This window comes from Pristiophorus japonicus, chromosome 27 (assembly GCF_044704955.1).
Source record: "Pristiophorus japonicus isolate sPriJap1 chromosome 27, sPriJap1.hap1, whole genome shotgun sequence".
NCBI classification, from domain to species: Eukaryota; Metazoa; Chordata; class Chondrichthyes; family Pristiophoridae; genus Pristiophorus; species Pristiophorus japonicus.
In genome coordinates, this window is record NC_092003.1 from 8542497 (window position 1) to 8560603 (window position 18107).

Genomic DNA, 18107 nt, shown 5'->3' on the forward strand with positions numbered 1-18107 from the left:
GGTGGAAAGTGTGAGAGAGACAGAAAGAGAGCCAGCGCGATCGAAAGAAAGACACAGAGGTACAGAGAGATGCAGACATACAGAAAGAACGATGCAGAGAAAAGAGGAGAAAGAGAGGTCTAAAAGAGAGAGAGAGACAGACAGCAAGGAGATGCACTGAAGAGAGGGAAGTGAAAACAGTGAGAAATGCAAAGAAATATGGAGAGAAAGAGTAAATGATTAAAACTGGAGAAATTAGCACAGAACTCAGTCTCATTGTATTGTTGTTTAATAAATACAAACAGATTGTAGACAGGAAGTAGCACAATTAATAATAACACTGTTTATACCAGTAAAAACTTAAAACAGTTTCATTAAAAAGTCCAGATAATAAAACACAGGGGGGTAGTTCTTGAGTGTGCTTGTGTTTGGGCGATAGGGAGTCATCTTACAACTCGCCCTATTTTTGTTCCCATGGATTCCAATTCGCTTTTGCCTGTTTCACACTGAAGTCAAGAACCACCCCACACAGTTTCTTATTTCACAGCTTGAAGACAGGACCCCTGTCCCAGGATACCAGGCCCCCCCTTAGGTGGGGAGTCCCTGGCTTTAATCCTCGATAGTAACACCCCACCCCCCCACTCCGCGCGCCCCCCCCCCACTCCCCTCCTGACGGTGACAGCTTAGTTCCAGGGACTCTGGCCGCATTCAGGCGCCTTGCCCGAAATCACCCACGGCCCGGGGCAGTGGAGCTATCCGGCTACAGCAGGCATCGCGGGCCGAATACCCGATCGCACCCTCATCCCCGCACGCGCACCGATGGGGGTCACTGGATGGCAATCAGGAGCCGGTACCCTGGCTGCTTTCTATGCCCTGCCCCCATCCCCCTGCTCTTAGCCCCACCAACGCTGAGAGAAATGGAGGAAGTGGGGGGTGGGGGGGGCAAGGGAGACGAACTAAGCGATGTTGAGATACTTTGAATTGTTAAGCTCTCCGAGAGAACGAGCACAGAATTATTTCTGCGTTTCAACAAGCACTGCCCTCCCTCCCACTCCCCAGTCACCCACACGACCGCTCGAGTTGCCGAGTGCAGACTCGTGTGAGACTCTCTCCAGATTCCATCCCTGGGCTGTGCTGAGATAGCTGGTCTCAGATGTTGGGATGTGAGTGGGCGTTACAGATAATCCCCAGCCCTGGGATGCAGTCTACATTCCCCCGTGTGTGTGTCTGCGTCCGTGCCTGTGGGTATGCATGTCTGTGTGCGCGTGCCTTTTAGAAAATGTATTCGCTCGCGGGATGTGGGCGTCATTTGCAAGGCCCAGCATTTATCGCTGATCCATAATTGCCCCTTGAGAAGGTGGTGGTGAGCCGCCTTCTTGAACCGCTGCAGTCCGTGTGGTGAAGGTGCTCCCACAGTGCTGTTAGGGAGGGAGTTCCAGGATTGTGACCCAGCGAAGATGAAGGAACGGCCGATATATTTCCAAGTCGGGATGGTGTGTGGGTGTGACTGGGAGGGGAACGTGGAGGTGGTGTTCCCATGCGCCTGCTGCCCTTGTCCTTCTAGGCGGTAGAGGTGGCGGGTTTGGGAGGTGCTGCCGAAGAAGCCTTGGCGAGTTGCTGCAGTGCGTCTTGTAGACGGTGCACACTGCAGCCAGGGGGCGCCAGTGGTGGAGGGAGTGAGTGTTGAAGGTGGTGGGTAGCGTGCTGATCAAGCGGGCATGTGAGAAGCTGACTGGACTGCGACGCCCCTCACGGTCGAATGGCACACCGACACTCGCCGCCTAACCTCACGGGTGACAAATGGCCGCTCGCAGGAAGGGGAGGGGTGGGGGGGGGGGGGTGGCATCATGGAACCCGTTCCCTAGCCCAGGGATGGAGATTGGGCGGGAAAATCAAACAATCAGTGACAGACTGAGATTGGGAGCTGGCCGCCTGTGGGAGTTGGACAGGTTCAGAACTGCATCTCATGGGCCCGCCGAGACCATGTGTCGGACCATTCCAGAGTGGCTGTGAAGCAAGATACCGTAGCTACCAACAAAAAGTCCCAGAGCAATAACTTACTACAAAAAAAAAACACACACACAATTCTTCGACACTACTCACCAAGTGTATAAATGGGGACCGGGGGCAAAGGGTTAACTTATTTGTCCCACTTAGAAGGCAATTGATATAGGCCCGAGGCCTCGCGACCTCAGATTTGACCTCTTCCCACAATGCAGCGTCTCTTAGCGGTTGGTTTGCACCCAGCATGCTGTGCGGCGCCGGCCACCCATTGGCTCAGATGAAGACGCTGGGGAGGGCGGCCTGCTCCTCCTGAGGGCCCTGCCTGCGGGAGGAGGGATCAAGAAGCAGCTCCTTCTCCCGGGATAGGCAGCGGGCCAGCTCCTTCCGCTTGTAGTTCCGGTAGACCTTCAGGAAGGCCAACACGCCAAGCAACACCCATATCGTCCAGATGCTCCACAGCCCGAACTGGAAAGAACAATAACTTGTATTTATATAGTGCCTTTAACATCGTGAAACGTCCCAAGTGCTACGCGATAAAAGTTTGACACTGAGCTGCATAAGGAGAAATGAGGACATGAAGCTTGGTCAAAGAGGGAGGTATTAAGGAGCGTCTTGAAGGAGGAGAGAGAGGCGGACAGGTTTAGGGAGGGAGTTCCAGAGCTTTGGGCCCAGGCAACCGATGGTGGAGCGATTATAATCAGGGATGGTCAGGAGGGCAGAATTAGAGGAGCGCAGAGATCTCGGGGGGTTGTGGGGCTGGAGGAGATTACAGAGATAGGGAGGGGCGAGGGCCATGGAGGGATTTGTAAACAAGGATGAGAGTTTTGAAATTGAAGCGTTGCTTAACCGGGAGCCAATGTAGGTCAGCGAGCACAGGGGGTGATGAGTGAGCGGGACTCGGTGCGAGTTAGGACACGGGGGCAACGAGCACAGGGGGTGATGGGTGAGCGGGACTCGGTGCGAGTTAGGACACGGGGCAGCGAGCACAGGGGGCGATGGGTGAGCGGGACTCGGTGCGAGTTAGGACACGGGTCAGCGAGCACAGGGGGCGATGGGTGAGCGGGACTTGGTGCGAGTTAGGACACGGGGTCAGCGAGCACAGGGGGTGATGGGTGAGCGGGACTCGGTGTGAGTTAGGACACGGGTCAGCGAGCACAGGGGGTGATGGGTGAGCGGGACTCGGTGCGAGTTAGGACACGGGTCAGCGAGCACAGGGGGCGATGGGTGAGCGGGACTCGGTGCGAGTTAGGACACGGGGTCAGCGAGCACAGGGGGCGAGGGGTGAGCGGGACTCGGTGCGAGTTAGGACACAGGGCAGTGAGCACAGTGGGTGATGGGTGAGCGGGACTCGGTGCGAGTTAGGACACGGGTCAGCGAGCACAGGGTGTGATGGGTGAGCGGGACTTGGTGCGAGTTAGGACACGGGGCAGCGAGCACAGGGGGTGATGGGTGAGCGGGACTTGGTGCGAGTTAGGACACGGGGCAGCGAGCACAGGGGGTGATGGGTGAGCGGGACTTGGTGCGAGTTAGGACACGGGGCAGCCGAGTTTTAGATCACCTCTAGTTTACGTCGGGTAGAATGTGGGAGGCCGGCCAGGAGAGCGTTGGAATAGTCACGTCTGGAGATAACGATGGCATGAATGAGGGCTTCAACAGCAGATGAGTTGAGGCAGGGGGCGGAGACGGGCGATGTTACAGAGGTGGAAATAGGTGGTCTTAGTTATGCTGCAGATATGTGGCCGGAAGCTCATTAAAGGGGAAAAGCGGAGAGGTCAACGTCAGTTGCAGGATCAGGAAGCTCGTGGCTTGCCCCCACCTCCGCTACTTCCAACCCCACCAACAGCTCACACTTAAACAGCGTCTTTAACTTGGTGTCAGCCGTGGCTCAGTGGATAGCACTCTCGTGCCTCAAGAGGTCATGGGTCCCACTCCAGAGACTCAGGCACAAATATCTAGGTCAACACTCCCAGCCCTGCGCTGTCGGAGGTGCTGTCTTTTCGGACGAGCCTTGCATTTCTACAGGGCCTCAGGACGTCCTAAAGCGCTTTACAGCCAATGCAGTACTTTTGGAGTGCAGTCACTGTTGTAATGTGGGAAACGCGGCAGCCAATTTGCGCACAGCAAGCTCCCACACACAGCAATGTGATAATGACCCAGATCAGCTGCCTTAGTGATGTTGGCTGAGGGGAATGCTGGCCCCAGCACACCAGGGATAACTCCCCTGCATCTTTCAATAGTGCCATAGGATCTTTTATGTCCACCTGAGAGGGCAGAGGGGCCTCGGTTTGACGTCTCATCCGAAAGACGGCACCTCCGACAGTGCGGCACGCCCTCAGTACTGCCCCTCCGACAGTGCGGCGCTCCCTCAGTACTACCCTTCCGACAGTGCGACGCTCCCTCAGCACTGCCCCTCCGACAGTGCGCCGCTCCCTCAGCACTGCCCCTCCGACAGTGCGGCGCTCCCTCAGCACTGCCCCTCCGACAGTGCGGCGCTACCTCAGCACTGCTCCTCCGACAGTGCGGCGCTCCCTCAGCACTGCCCCTCCGACAGTGCGGCGCTCCCTCAGCACTGCCCCTCCGACAGTGTGGCGCTCCTTCAGTACTATACTGGGAGTGTCCGCCTGAATTTGCTGCTCAAGTCTCTGGAGTGGGGCTTGGACCCACGACCTTCTGACTCAGAGGCGAGTGTACCATCTACTGAGCCAGGCCTGAGATAAAACCACCTGCCAGTACTGGAGATGACGCTCCCATTCCTGATTATGCTCCTCCCGAGGGAGAGGTCTTCCGTCTGGCTGGCTCGCTTGCTCCCAAGCCACACGGTGGAAGAGGAGGGCGGGCCGCTTCGATTCATCAGGTTACCATGACAACAGTACGCGTCTGCACTCACCTGGGCAATCCTGAAGTGGATGTAGAAGGCAGATGTGTCCACATTCAGGTGAAGGTTCGTCGATTGGATCTCCTCACAACTGCCAAGCAAAGAGAGCAGGAATAAATCCCAGAGCAACGCAGGAGGAAAAAAAGCATCGGAACAGGAGGAGGCCATCCAGACCCTCGAGTCTGCTCTGCCAATCAGATTGTGGCTGATCTGTACCACAACTCCATTTACCTGCTTCGCCTTACAGCCAATGAAGTACTTTTAGAATGTAGTCACTGTTGTAACGCGGCAGCCAATTTGCGCACAGCAAGCTCCCACAAACAACAATGTGATAACCACCAGATAATCTATTTTTGTTATTTTTGATTGAGGGATTAATATTGGCCCCAGGGCACCGGGGAGAACTCCCCTGCTCTTCTTCGAAATAGTGCGATGGGCTGTTTTACGTCCACCTGAGAGGGCAGACGGGGCCTCGCTTTAATATCTCATCCAAAAGATGGCGCCTTCGACAGTGCGGCGCTCCCTCAGTACCACCCCTCTGACAGTGCGGCGCTCCCTCAGTACCGCCCCTCTGACAGTGCGGCGCTCCCTCAGTACTGCCCCTCCGACAGTACGGCACTCCCTCAGTACTGCCCCTCTGACAGTGCGGCACTCCCTCAGTACTGCCCCTCCGACAGTGCGGCGTTCCCTCAGTACATCACTTGGGTGTTGGCCTAGATTTCTGTGCTCAAGTCCCTAGAGTGGGACTTGAACCCACAACCTTCTGACTCAGATGCGAGTGTGCTGCTTACTCAGCCACGGTCAACATCCATCCCACTCATTATTCCTCGCTTCTCACCATCTGGAAATCGAGACTCATCATTGCCCCATCAACTACTCTGACTCATTCTGTCCCCAGGTCCTCTGTCTCCTCCCCTCCCTCAGTCCATCATCGCCTACACGCTACAGTCTGTTAAAACCCGACAGTGCGGCGCTCCCTCAGCACTGCCCCTCCGACAGTGCGGCGCTCCCTCAGCACTGCCCCTCCGACAGTGCGGCGCTCCCTCAGCACTGCCCCTCCGACAGTGCGGCGCTCCCTCAGTACTGCCGCCTACGACAGTGCGGCGCTCCCTCAGCACTGCCCCTCCGACAGTGCGGCGCTCCCTCAGCACTGCCCCTCCGACAGTGCGGCGCTCCCTCAGTACTGCCGCCTACGACACTGCGGGACTTCCTCAGTACTGCCCCTCAGGGCATCTAGTTTCACCTCACCCTCAGAACAGAAAGAGGCCATTTGGCCCATCGTGTCTGTGGTGCTCTTTTGCATTGTGAGCTTTGAGCCATCTGTTTTTTTTCCATTCATTCATTCACGGGATGTGGGCGTCGCTGGCAAGGCCAGTATTTATTGCCCATCCCTAATTGCCCCTTGAGAACCGCTGCAGTATGTGCTTTATATACACCTTTGTAGCAGTTTGGTACAAGGCCATTTCCGAGGGCAGTTAAGAGTCAACCACATCGCTTGTGGGTCTGGAGTCACATACCGGCCAGACCGCAGATGGGGGAGGGAAGAATTCATCAGCTCACCTCATGGGCATGTTGCCGTGATCGGTGACCAGGTCACACCAGATGTTGAAGCCCACACTGATCATCACGCTGGCCACGATGGTCAGGAACAGCACCGAACAACTCAGCAACAGGTTCAGGAACGCAGAGAAGAATGTGCTGAAAGTCAAAACACATAGGACGCTCCGTCATTACAATCGAGATCCAGTGTCTGCAGCACTTGAAGACATAAGGTCTACCCTCATGTCAAATGCCAACGAGACCACATTTTGCCAGGCCTTGGCCAGGACGTCGGTACCGGAGAAAGAGAAGAAAGATTTGCATTTATATAGCGACACTGGATGTCTCAAAGCACTTTACAGCCAATGAAGCACTTTTTGGAGAGCAGTCACTGTTGTAATGTGGGAAACACGGCAGCCATCTTGTGCTCAGCAAGCTCCCACACACAGCAATGTGATAATGACCCAGACCATCTGTTTTAGTGATGTTGATTGAGGGTTAAATATTGGCTCCAGGACACTGGGGAGAACTCCCCTGCTCTTCTTCCAATAGTGGCCGTGGGATCTTTTACATCCACCTGAGAGGGCAGACGGGGCCTCGGTTTAACGTCTCATCCGTAAGACGGCACTGTTGGAGGGGCAGTACTGAGAGAGCGCCGCACTGTCGGAGGGGCAGTACTGAGGGAGCGCCGCACTGTCAGAGGGGCAGTACTGAGGGAGCACCGCACTGTCGGAGGGACTGTACTGAGGGAGCGCCGCACTGTCGGAGGGGCGGTACTGAGGGAGCGCCGCACTGTCGGAGGGGCGGTACTGAGGGAGCGCCGCACTGTCGGAGGTGCCGTTTTTCGGATGAGACATTAAACCGAGGCCCCGTCTGCCCTCTCAGGTGGATGTAAAAGATCCCTTGGCACTATTTGGAAGAAGAGCGGGGGGAGTTCTCCCCGGTGTCCTGGTGCCAAAATGTATCCCTCAGCCAACATCACTAAAACAGATGATCTGGGTCATTATCACATTGCTGTTTGTGGGAGCTTGCTGTGCGCAAATTGGCTGCTGGGTTTCCCACATTACAACAGTGAGCACACTCCGAAAAGCACTTCGTCGGCTGCAAAGCGCTTTGAAAGGCGCTATATAAATGCAAGTTTTTATGGGAACATACTGGCCCTTTCCCAGGTACTTCTGCATCCTTCCCTATAAACGGGGATGGCTGCAAGGAGCAAAATAATTCAATGCACGTGGAAGTAGCCGGTAATAATTTGTTCTCGCGAACAGTTGGAGGGAGAGGCTGGTCACTTTAGCAGCAAGGGCTGAAAAGAGCATGTCTGCAAGGGACGAGAGAGAGAGAGAGAGAGAGAGATGGCGAGGGGGAGCACCACAGGCCAAGATCATTAGCAAGGCTCCCTCCTGGTCAAATGGGCTTCTCGTCCCGACAATGTAATGGGGCCTGTGATTGAATGCACTGTGCCTGCAAGTCACGGTAATGGAATCGGCTAAACAGCGCACCCACCCCCACCCGGCGCCAATGGGCAGCTGCCCGGCAGTGTGGGAGGGGCCAGTCTGACAGCTTGTATATTGTCATACATCGTGTGACAATCAGAGGTTCCAATCTCTCCCAGAAACCCCCCCCACTGGCCATCTCCCCGACCCTAAACCGCTGTGCAAAACATGCAAGGAAAACTCTTAGAATTTGCAGAGATGGGTCGCTTTTTCGATCTTTCCCCCACGCCCCCAACTCCTCTCCTGCCCATCACTAGAGCAGGAGGCCCACAAGCAGGTAACTCGGGTTACCAATCCCTCAGAGACTGCCCGGGAATCTCCAGCAATTAACGATGAACCTGCGGGACACTGCTTCAAGTAACACCCAGCCCCCACTCTCCCCACCCACCCCCCACAGGAGAACATATATCATAGAAGCATTACTGTGCGTTTTAAATAAAGACAATTGTTCTTTGAACTCTCGCAGCACGGAAGACAACCATTCAACCTATCGTAATATAACAACTCTTTGAACGAGCAATCGTGCTCAGGCCCACAACTCCCCCCCCCCCGCCCCGCCCCCAGCTTTTTATGGCCCGCCACCCCTGCACGTTCTCTCCTGTAGCCGCACAAATATCGGAGCTTGCGGAAAATAGGCTGCTCGAGTGGGGCGGGGCGCTCATCTGATGAAACGTCCGGAAACACGAGCAGAGTTGGAAGTGCGAGTGTTTGCTGCCGCCCGACCCCTGCACCTTGCCCATCCGTCGTGGGCGAGCTCAGACAGCGAGCCTCAGCAGGCTTGTCGACCAAGGGGGGAGGGGGGAACAGGGCATTGAAACATCGGGGCTAAGCCCAGTCTTATCATTATTGTATATTGTCCAGCATCAGGAGGGGCGTCCCCTCCCCCAACTTGGGTCTCGCTGCGGCCTGCTGAAGCGACCTTAACATGGCAGGGGCCTGGGACCTAGCAGAGGACCCCCTGGTCCTTCCCCTGGCCCAGCAAACGCCGCAGGAGCTGCACTTCACCACCAGGGAGCAGTGCACCCCTCATTCTTCTTCCTTATTAATAACTCCACCATTAAAACTCGGCTGCCCCCGTGTCCTAACTCGCACCGAGTCCCGCTCACCCATCACCCCCTGTGCTCGCTGACCCCGTGTCCTAACTCGCACCCAGTCCTGCTCACCCATCACCCCCTGCGCTCGCTGCCCCGTGTCCTAACTCGCACCGAGTCCCGCTCACCCATCACCCCCTGTGCTCGCTGACCCCGTGTCCTAACTCGCACCCAGTCCTGCTCACCCATCACCCCCTGCGCTCGCTGCCCCGTGTCCTAACTCGCACCGAGTCCCGTTCACCCATCACCCCCTGTGCTCGCTGACCCCGTGTCCTAACTCGCACCCAGTCCCGCTCACCCATCACCCCCTGTGCTCGCTGCCCCGTGTCCTAACTCGCATTGAGTCCCGTTCACCCATCACCCCCTGTGCTCGCTGCCCGTGTCCTAACTCGCACTGAGTCCCACTCACCCATCACTCCTTGTGCTCGCTGACCGACATTAGCTCCCGGTTAAGCAACGCCTCGATTTCAAAATTCTCATCCTCCTTTTCAAATTCCTCCATGGCCTCACCCTTCCCTATCTCTGTAATCTCCTCCAGCCCCACAACCCCCCCCCCCCCCCACCCCGAGATCTCTGCGCTCCTCTAATTCTGCCCTCCTGAGCATCCCTGATTATAATCGTTCCATCGGTGGCCGTGCCTTCTGTTGCCTGGGCCCCAAGCTCTGGAACTCCCTCCCTAAACTTCTCCGCCTCTTTATCTCTCTCTCTTCCTTCGAGACGCTCCTTAAAACCGACCTCTTTGACCATGTCTGCCCTAATTTCTCCTTATGTGGTTCGGTGTAAAATTTTTTATCTGATAACACTCCTGTGAAGCGCCGTGGGACGTTTCGCTACATTAAAGGCGCTATATAAATACAAGTTGTTGTTGTTTCTTGGACTCAAAGGAGCATTTAAGCGATGGCAAAAACGATCGGTCAGTCCGATTAAAGGGTTACATCACGAGGACAGGTTGCATAAGCTTTGCTCATATTCCCTTGAGTTTAGAAGGTTGAGGGAAGATCTAATCGAGCTCTTTCAAAGATAGAGAGGAACTATTTCCTCTGGTGGGGGGAGTCGAGGACAAGGGGGCCTTAATATTAGAGATGGCTCCTTCAGGAGTGATGTCAGGAAGCACTTCTTTGCACAAAGGAAATCTGGAACTCTCTTCCCCCAAAAGGGCTGTGGATGCTGGAAGTCCACTGGAGCTTCCAAGACTGCGATGGATAGATTTTTTTGTGGGGTAAGGGGTATTGAGGGATGTGGGGCCAATTTGGGTAAATGTTGAGGTACAGATCAGCCATGATCTGGTTGAATGGCGGAGCAGTCGCGAGGGGGGGGGGGCCGAGCGGCCTCCTCCCGTGTAAATAAATCCCGCCCGCTGCTTGTGAATCCAACTCAGACCTGGCCGCAGAATTCCCCAAAGGAGCCAGGTCAGAGGCAAAGCTTAAACGTCGCTCTGCTTTCCCCTGCGTGGAAACGCACGGGTCCCCGCTCTGGGCTGGGCTGGTGGATCACCACGGGGCTGGGTGGGAGGCCCCGCACTTGGCCTCTTGGTCCCCGTACCGCGCTCTCGATCGCCACCTAGTGACCCCCACGAGTGGCACATAGGGCAGGTTCGGATTCGGCCGCGCGCCCCCTCCCCTAGTCGAATAGCCGAACGGGTATTCGCTCTCTCGCCCAGGGTGTTGGGGGCAGGGAGGGGAGGGGGGGGGGGAGAAAGAGGGACCAGTGCGCCTGCGAGCCACACCCAGCCAAGAAAATCAGGAAGGAGGGAAGGGGAAGAGAAAGACAGAGGCAAAGAGCAGGAGGAGGAGTGAGAGAGAGAGAGAGAGAGAGAAGGCAGGAGGGAGAGAGAGAGAGAGCGAAGGAGTTGAGAAAGAGAGCGAGAGAGAAGCAAGGGAGAGGAAGAAAGCGAGAGAGAGGGGGGAAGGAAAGAGAGGGTAAGAGAGAGGGAAGGAGGAGGAGGGAGGGACGGAAGGAGGAGGGAGGGACGGATGGAGGAGGAGAGAAGTAGGGATGGAGGAGTGGGATGGAGGAGGGGAGAGAGAAGGAGAAGGGGGAGAGAGAGAGAGCAAAGGGGAGAGGGGAAGAGGGGAGCGAAGGGGAGAGAGAGAGCGAAGGGGAGAGAGGAAGAGGGGAGAGAGAGAGCGAAGGGGAGAGAGGAAGAGGGGAGAGAGAGAGAGCGAAGGGGCGAGGAAGAGGGGAGAGAGAGAGCGAAGGGGAGAGAGGAAGAGGGGTGAGAGAGAGCGAAGGGGAGAGAGGAAGAGGGTAGAGAGAGAGAGCGAAGGGGAGAGAGGAAGAGGGGAGAGAGAGAGCGAAGGGGCGAGGAAGAGGGGAGAGAGAGCGAAGGGGAGAGAGGAAGAGGGCAGAGAGAGAGCTAAGGGGAGAGAGGAAGAGGGCAGAGAGAGAACGAAGGGGAGAGAGGAAGAGGGGAGAGAGAGAGAGCGAAGGGGAGAGAGGAAGAGGGGAGAGAGAGAGCGAAGGGGAGAGAGGAAGAGGGGAGAGAGAGAGCGAAGGGGAGAGAGGAAGAGGGGAGAGAGAGAGCGAAGGAGAGAGAGGAAGAGGGGAGAGAGAGAGCAAAGGGGAGCGAGGAAGAGGGGAGAGAGAGAGCGAAGGGGAGAGAGGAAGAGGGGAGAGACAGAGCGAAGGGGAGAGAGGAAGATGGGAGAGAGAGAGAGCAAAGGGGAGAGAGAGGGAAGGAGGAGGAAATGGGGAGAGGGAGAGAGGAGACAGAGAAAGGCGAGGGAAGGAGGAGCTGGAGAGGGAGGAAGAGACTGGGATGAGGAGGGGGGGAGGAGTGGGGAAGAGAGCTACCGAACAAAAAAACTCACAACCCGAAAGTGTCCCGTCCGGAATCTGCCAGCCCAGGACTGTCTCAGACCTAACTTAGCTCCGCGGCAGGGATTGTGCCGGTGTCATTGTCCAGGAGGGCTAAAAGGAAGGCAGGGTAGCTTAGCGGGTGCCCGCAGCTCCCCCCGGGAGTATCACTTACTCATCGTGCCCCTTGCAGAGGTAGAAGAAGGTCCTCCAGCCCTGCACTGCGCACAGGATCAGGGTGAAGACCCCCACAAAGGTGCAGAACTGGCAGGCTGCCGGGGGTCCCCACTCCTCCACCACGAAGCGGCTGATGAGGGAGCCGGTGACGTTCTCCTCCCTCCAGAAGGCCCGGCTGAAGAGCAGGCAGCTCCCTTTGAATTCCCGTCCGTTCTCGGCCAGGGGCACCACCACAAAGAGCGAGAAGAGCAGGGCCAAGAGGTAGGCACAGCACTGGCTGAAGAGCAGCTTGTTCCGGATCTCCATTTTCCTCCACACTGCCCGAGGGGAGTGATTTAAAATCTCAGCTGGGCGTTAACTTGCTCCACACCATCTGCCTCACAATTGCTGACTGGGATTTTAACCCTTTGTCTCCCCCCCCCCTCCCTTGGCAGTTTTCTTTCAGTGTTCCTTTGTGGTTTTGCAAACAAACAACAACTTGCATTTATATAGCGCCTTTAACATAGTGAAACGTCCCAAGGCGCTTCACAGCAGTGTTGTAAGACAAAACAAATACATTTGACACCGAGCCACACAAGAAATTAGCGCAGGTGACCAAAAGCTTGGTCAAAGAGGTAGGTTTTAAGGAGCGTCTTAAAGGAGGAAAAAGAGAGGTGGAGAGGCGGGGAGGTTTACGGAGGAGGTTCCAGAGCTTAGGGCCCAAGCAACAGAAGGCACGGCCACTGATGGTTGATGCAGAAAAAAAAAGAGAGACAGAGATGAGAGGGAGAGAGAGCAAGAAGAGAGAGAGAGAGAGTCAGAGAGAGAGATGAGAGAGATGTGGGAAAAGAGAGAGATGGGGAAAAAGAGGGAGAGAGAGAGAGACACACAGGAAAAAAGAGAGAGAGATGAGAGAGAGAGATGTGGGGAAAGAGAGAGAGATGGGCAGTGTTATATCTTGGATAAAGAGTCAGACTAGATACTGCAAGCGCAAAGTAAGTGTGACCGTAGTCTTTTATTGCAGATCTCAGAGTGCCTCTCCAGCCTGTGAGGCCTCCTTAAGTACAGGTGCTCCCAAGGGATTGTGGGATCCCTTGGGACTCCAGGGGATGAGCCCTCTGGTGGTTAAACAAGGTATTTACAGGTTTATATATATAACAATTCATGTATATTGTAAATAGCTGGGGTCCCAGCACTGAACCTTGCGGTACCCCACTAGTCACTGCCTGCCATTCTGAAAAGGTTTTAAGGAGTGTCTTAAAGGAGGAGAAAGAGAGGTGGAGAGGCGGAGAGGTTTATGGAAGAAGTTCCAGAGCTTGGGGCCCAGGCAACAGAAGGCACGGCCACCGATGGTTGGTGCAGAAATCAAGCGCAGGCAGCGGAAGGAGCGTGCGGCAAACCAGACTCCCAGCCCACCCTTTCCTTCCACCACTGGCTGTCCCACCTGTGACAGGGACTGTGATTCTCGTATTGGACTGTTCAGTCACCTAAGGACTCATGCTAAAAGTGGAAGCAAGTCTTCCTCGATTCCGAGGGACTGCCTATGATGATGATGATGGCGTTATCATCACAGGCGGTCCCTCGAAACGAGGATGACTTGCTACCATGCCAAAAAAGGATGAGTTCACAGGTGCTTCAATGAAACATAGACATAGAAGCATAGAAAATAGGTGCAGGAGTAGGCCATTCGGCCTTTCGAGCCTGCACCACCATTCAATAAAATCATGGCTGATCATTCACCTCAGTACCCCATTCCTGCTTTCTCTCCATACTGCTTGATTCCTTTAACTGTAAGGGCCACATCTAACTCCCTTTTGAACATATCTAACGAACTGGCCTCAACAACTTTCTGTGGTAGAGAATTCCATAGGTTCACAATTCTCTGAGTGAAGAAGTTTCTCCTCATCTCGGTCCTAAATGGTTTACCCCTTATCCTTAGACTGTGACCCCTGGTTCTGGACTTCCCCAACATTGGGAACATTCTTCCTGCGTCTAACTGGTCCAAACCTGTCAGAATTTTATATGTTTCTATGAGATCCCCTCTCATTCTTCTAAATTTCAGTGAATATAAGCCTAGTAGATCCAGTCTTTCTTCATATGTCAGTCCTGCCATCCCTGGAATCAGTCTGGTGAACCTTCGCTGCACTTCCTCAATAGCAAGAATGTCCTTCCTCAGATTAGGAGACCAAAACTGTACACAATACTCCAGGTGAGGCCTCACCAAGGCCCTGTACAACTGTAGTAAGACCTCCCTGCTCCTATACTTAATTCCTCTCGCTATGAAGGCCAACAAGCCATTTGCCTTCTTCACCGCCTGCTGTACCTGCATGTCAACTTTCAATGACTGATGTACCATGACACCCAGGTCTCAATGCACCTCCCCTTTTTCTAATCTGTCACCATTCAGATAATATTCTGCCTTCTTGTTTTTGCCACCAAAGTGGATAACCTCACATTTATCTACATTATACTGCATCTGCCATGTATTTGCCCACTCACCTAACCTGTCCAAGTCACCCTGCAGCCTCTTCGCATCCTCCTCACAGCTCACACTGCCACCCAGCTTAGTGTCATCTGCAAACTTGGAGATATTACATTCAATTCCTTCGTCTAAATCATTAATGTATATTGCAACTGAACCTTGCAGTACCCCACTAGTCACTGCCTGCCATTCTGAAAAGGTTTTAAGGAGCGTCTTAAAGGAGGAGAAAGAGGGGTGGGGAGGTGGAGAGGTTTATGGAGGAAGTTCCAGAGCTTAGGGCCCAGGCAACAGAAGGCATGGCCACTGATGGTTGATGCAGAAATCAAACGCAGGCAGCGGAAGGAGCGTGCGGCAAACCAGACTCCCAGCCCACCCTTTCCTTCAACCGCTGGCTGGGAGTCTGGTTTGCCGCACGCTCCTTCCGCTGCCTGCGTTTGATTTCTGCATCAACCATCACTGGCTGTCCCACCTGTGACAGAGACTGTGGTTCTCGTATTGGACTGTACAGCCACCTAAGAACTCATGCTAAGAGTGGAAGCAAGTCTTCCTCGATTCCGAGGGACTGCCTATGATGATGATGATGGCGTTATCATCATAGGCAGTCCCTCGAAGCGAGGATGACTTGCTTCCACGCCAAAAAGGGATGAGTTCACAGGTGTTTCAATGAAGGATCTAATATTCCGGATCCCGAACTACCTCCTGAAGGGTGGAAGATGCCTGTGGGTGGATTTTTTTAACGGCACAGCAGCCACCACACGGGCTTGACAGAGCGAGGTCTTGGTCCAGTGGCAAGGGTTAACCAGGACGACTGGAGACCAGCTCTGCTGCACGGGCCTAGTGCGCTCACACATATCGCACAGTGTGGGCTGGGCCCGTGTATAATCAGGGATGCTCCAGAGTGCAGAATTTGAGGAGCACAAACTTCTCATGGGGTTGCGAGACTGAAAGAGATTACAGGCACAGGGAGGGGCACAGTCATGGAGGGATTTGTAAACAAGGATAAAAATGTTAAATGGAGGCATTGTTAAGAGAGTTAAGAAGAGAGTTACATTGCATTAGCAAATCCTTTTCTGCCAGAACTGTGGTTACGATAACAGGAACTTTCATTTACACAGCGTATTAAAACGTCCCAAGGGGCTTCACAGGAGCAATATCAAACAAAATTTGATACCCATGCCACATAAGGACAGGTGACCAAAAGCTGGGTCAGAGAGGTAGGTTTTAAGGAGGAGAAAGACTTGCATTTATATAGCGCCTTTCACGACCACCGGACGTCCCAAAGCACTTTACAGCCAGTGAAGTAGCTTTTGGAGTGTGGTCACTGTTGTAATGTGAGAAACGCAGCAGCCAATTTGCGCACAGCAAGCTCCCACAAATAGCAACGTGATAATGACCAGATAATCTGTTTTTGTTATGTTGATTGAGGGATAAATATTGGCCCAGGACACCGGGGAGACCGCCCCTGCTCTTCTTCGAAATAGTGCCATGGGATCTTTTATGTCCACCTGAGAGAGCAGACAGGGCCTCGGTTTAACGTCTCATCCGAAACACGGCACCTCCGACAGTGCGGCGCTCCCTCGGCACCGCCCCTCCGGCAGTGCGGCGCTCCCTCAGTACTGCCCCTCCGACAGTCCGGTGCTCCCTCAGTACTGCCCCTCCAACAGTGTGGCGCTCCCTCAGTACTGCACTGGAGTGTCAGCCTGGCTTTATGTGCTCAGGTCGCTGGAGTGGGACTTGAACCCACAACCTTCTGACTCAGAAACGAGTGTGCTACCCACTGAGCCACAGCTGACACAGAGCGGCGGAGAGGTTTAGGGAGGGAAATCCTGAGCTTAGGGCCCAGGCAGCTGAAGGCACGGCCGAGCCCCCGTCTGCCCTCTCGGCTGGATGTAAAAGATCTCACGGCACTATTTCGAAGAAGTACAGGGGAGTTATCACCCGGTGTTCTGGCCAATATTTATCCCTCAATCAACATCACTAAAACAGTTTATCTGGTCATTATCGTATTGCTGTTTGTGGGAGCTTGCTGTGCGCAAGTTTCCCACATTACAACAGTGACTACACTCCAAAAGTACTCCTTTGGCTGTAGAGCACTTTGAGACGTCTGGTGGCCATGAAAGGCGCTATATAAATGCAAGTCTTTCTTTCTTCTTTATCTTTCATGATATCTCCTTCTGTGGCTTGGTGTCAAAAAGGTTTTTATTGATAGCGTCTTGTTAAGCATCTTGGGCCGTTCGGCTATGTTAAATGTGCTCTATAAATGTGAGTTGTTAATAAAAGCTAGGTGGTTAAACGTAGGAATTAGTTACTCTGCATGTCATAGAAACATAGAAAATAGGTGCAGGTGCAGGCCATTCGGCCCTTCGAGCCTGCACCACCATTCAATAAGATCATGGCTGATCATTCACCTCAGTACCCCATTCCTGCTTTCTCTCCATACCCCTTGATCCCTTTCGCCATAAGGGCCACATCTAACTCCCTTTTGAATATATCTAACGAACTGGTCTCAACAACTTTCTGTGGTAGAGAATTCCACAGGTTCATAATTCTCTGGGTGAAGAAGTTTCTCCTCATCTCAGTCCTAAATGGCTTCACCCTTATCCTTAGACTGTGACCCCTGGTTCTGGACTTCCCCAACATGGGGAACATTCTTCCTGCATCTAACCTGTCCAATCCCGTCAGAATTTTAAATGTTTCTATGAGATCCCCTCTCATTCTTTTAAATTCCACTGAATATAAGCCTAGTCGATCCAGTCTTTCTTGATGTCAGTCCTGCCATCCCGGGAATCAGTCTGGTGAACCTTTCTTCTTTCCCCCTTTTTGAATGACTCTTTACTTTTCATTGGGACATTCTTAGCCAGTGGCTGCACAATGGCAAAAGTGAAAGCTTGCCATGCCAAAATGTGAGGGCAGTTGGAATAAGAGAACTGTCTTAGGTGTTGAGGCTGTTTGCGGGCTCTAACACATTCTGGGTCCCAATGTCATTTAATGGGCTCTGTCAATGCCCCAGAAAATTCTCTGTACCAAAACGTTCTCGTTCAAACATTGAAAATAAAATAAACTTTTGCAACATTTTTAATAGAAAGCGATACACTTTCTTTCCCTCTCAATCCATCTCTATATGTCTCTCTTCCATGATCTGGAACGCGCTGCTTGAAAGGGCGGTGAAAGCAGATTCAATAATAACTTTCAAATGGGAATTGGATAAAAACTTGAAAAGGAAAAGATTGCTGGGCAATGGGGAAAGAGCCAGCGAGAGGGACTAATTGGAATTCTCTGCCACAGAAAGTTGTTGAGGCCAGTTCGTTAGATATATTCAAAAGGGAGTTAGATGTGGCCCTTACGGTTAAAGGGATCAAGGGGTATGGAGAGAAAGTAGGAATGGGGTACTGAAGTTGCATGATCAGCCATGATCATATTGAATGGTGGTGCAGGCTCAAAGGGCTGAATGGCCTACTCCTGCACCTATTTTCTATGTTTCTATGATAGCTCTTTCAATGAGTCAGCACAGACTCGATGGGCCACCTTCTGTGCTGTATCATTCTCTAAATTCTATGTGCTAAATTACAAGGAGAGATTACACAAACTAGGGTTGTATTCTGTGGAATTTACAAGATTAAGTTTTCTAAATATTATGGGGAACTGGTAGGGTAGATAGAAACTAATGCCGCTGGTTGGGGAGCCTAGGACGA

The 18107-nt window shown here is 53.5% G+C and overlaps 2 protein-coding genes across 2 annotated transcripts in view; one reads left to right on the top strand and one right to left on the bottom strand.

The window, feature by feature from the left end:
• Window positions 1–269: 269 nt before the first annotated feature.
• LOC139239464 (transmembrane protein 179-like) lies at window positions 270–12324 on the bottom strand. Its single transcript, XM_070868229.1, has 4 exons — window positions 11953–12324; window positions 6419–6556; window positions 4871–4949; window positions 270–2448 (listed from the first exon to the last, which is right to left on the bottom strand). Exons 1-4 carry the CDS (start codon window positions 12258–12260, stop codon window positions 2257–2259), a joined length of 717 nt encoding a protein of 238 aa, XP_070724330.1. The 5' UTR covers window positions 12261–12324; the 3' UTR covers window positions 270–2256.
• Window positions 12118–18107, top strand: part of LOC139239463 (adenylosuccinate synthetase isozyme 2-like) — a 40529-nt gene continuing 34539 nt past the window's right edge. Inside the window, exon 1 of the mRNA XM_070868228.1 lies at window positions 12118–12215. The gene's annotated coding sequence lies outside the window, so the exon portion shown is untranslated. The remainder of the gene's footprint in view (window positions 12216–18107) is intronic.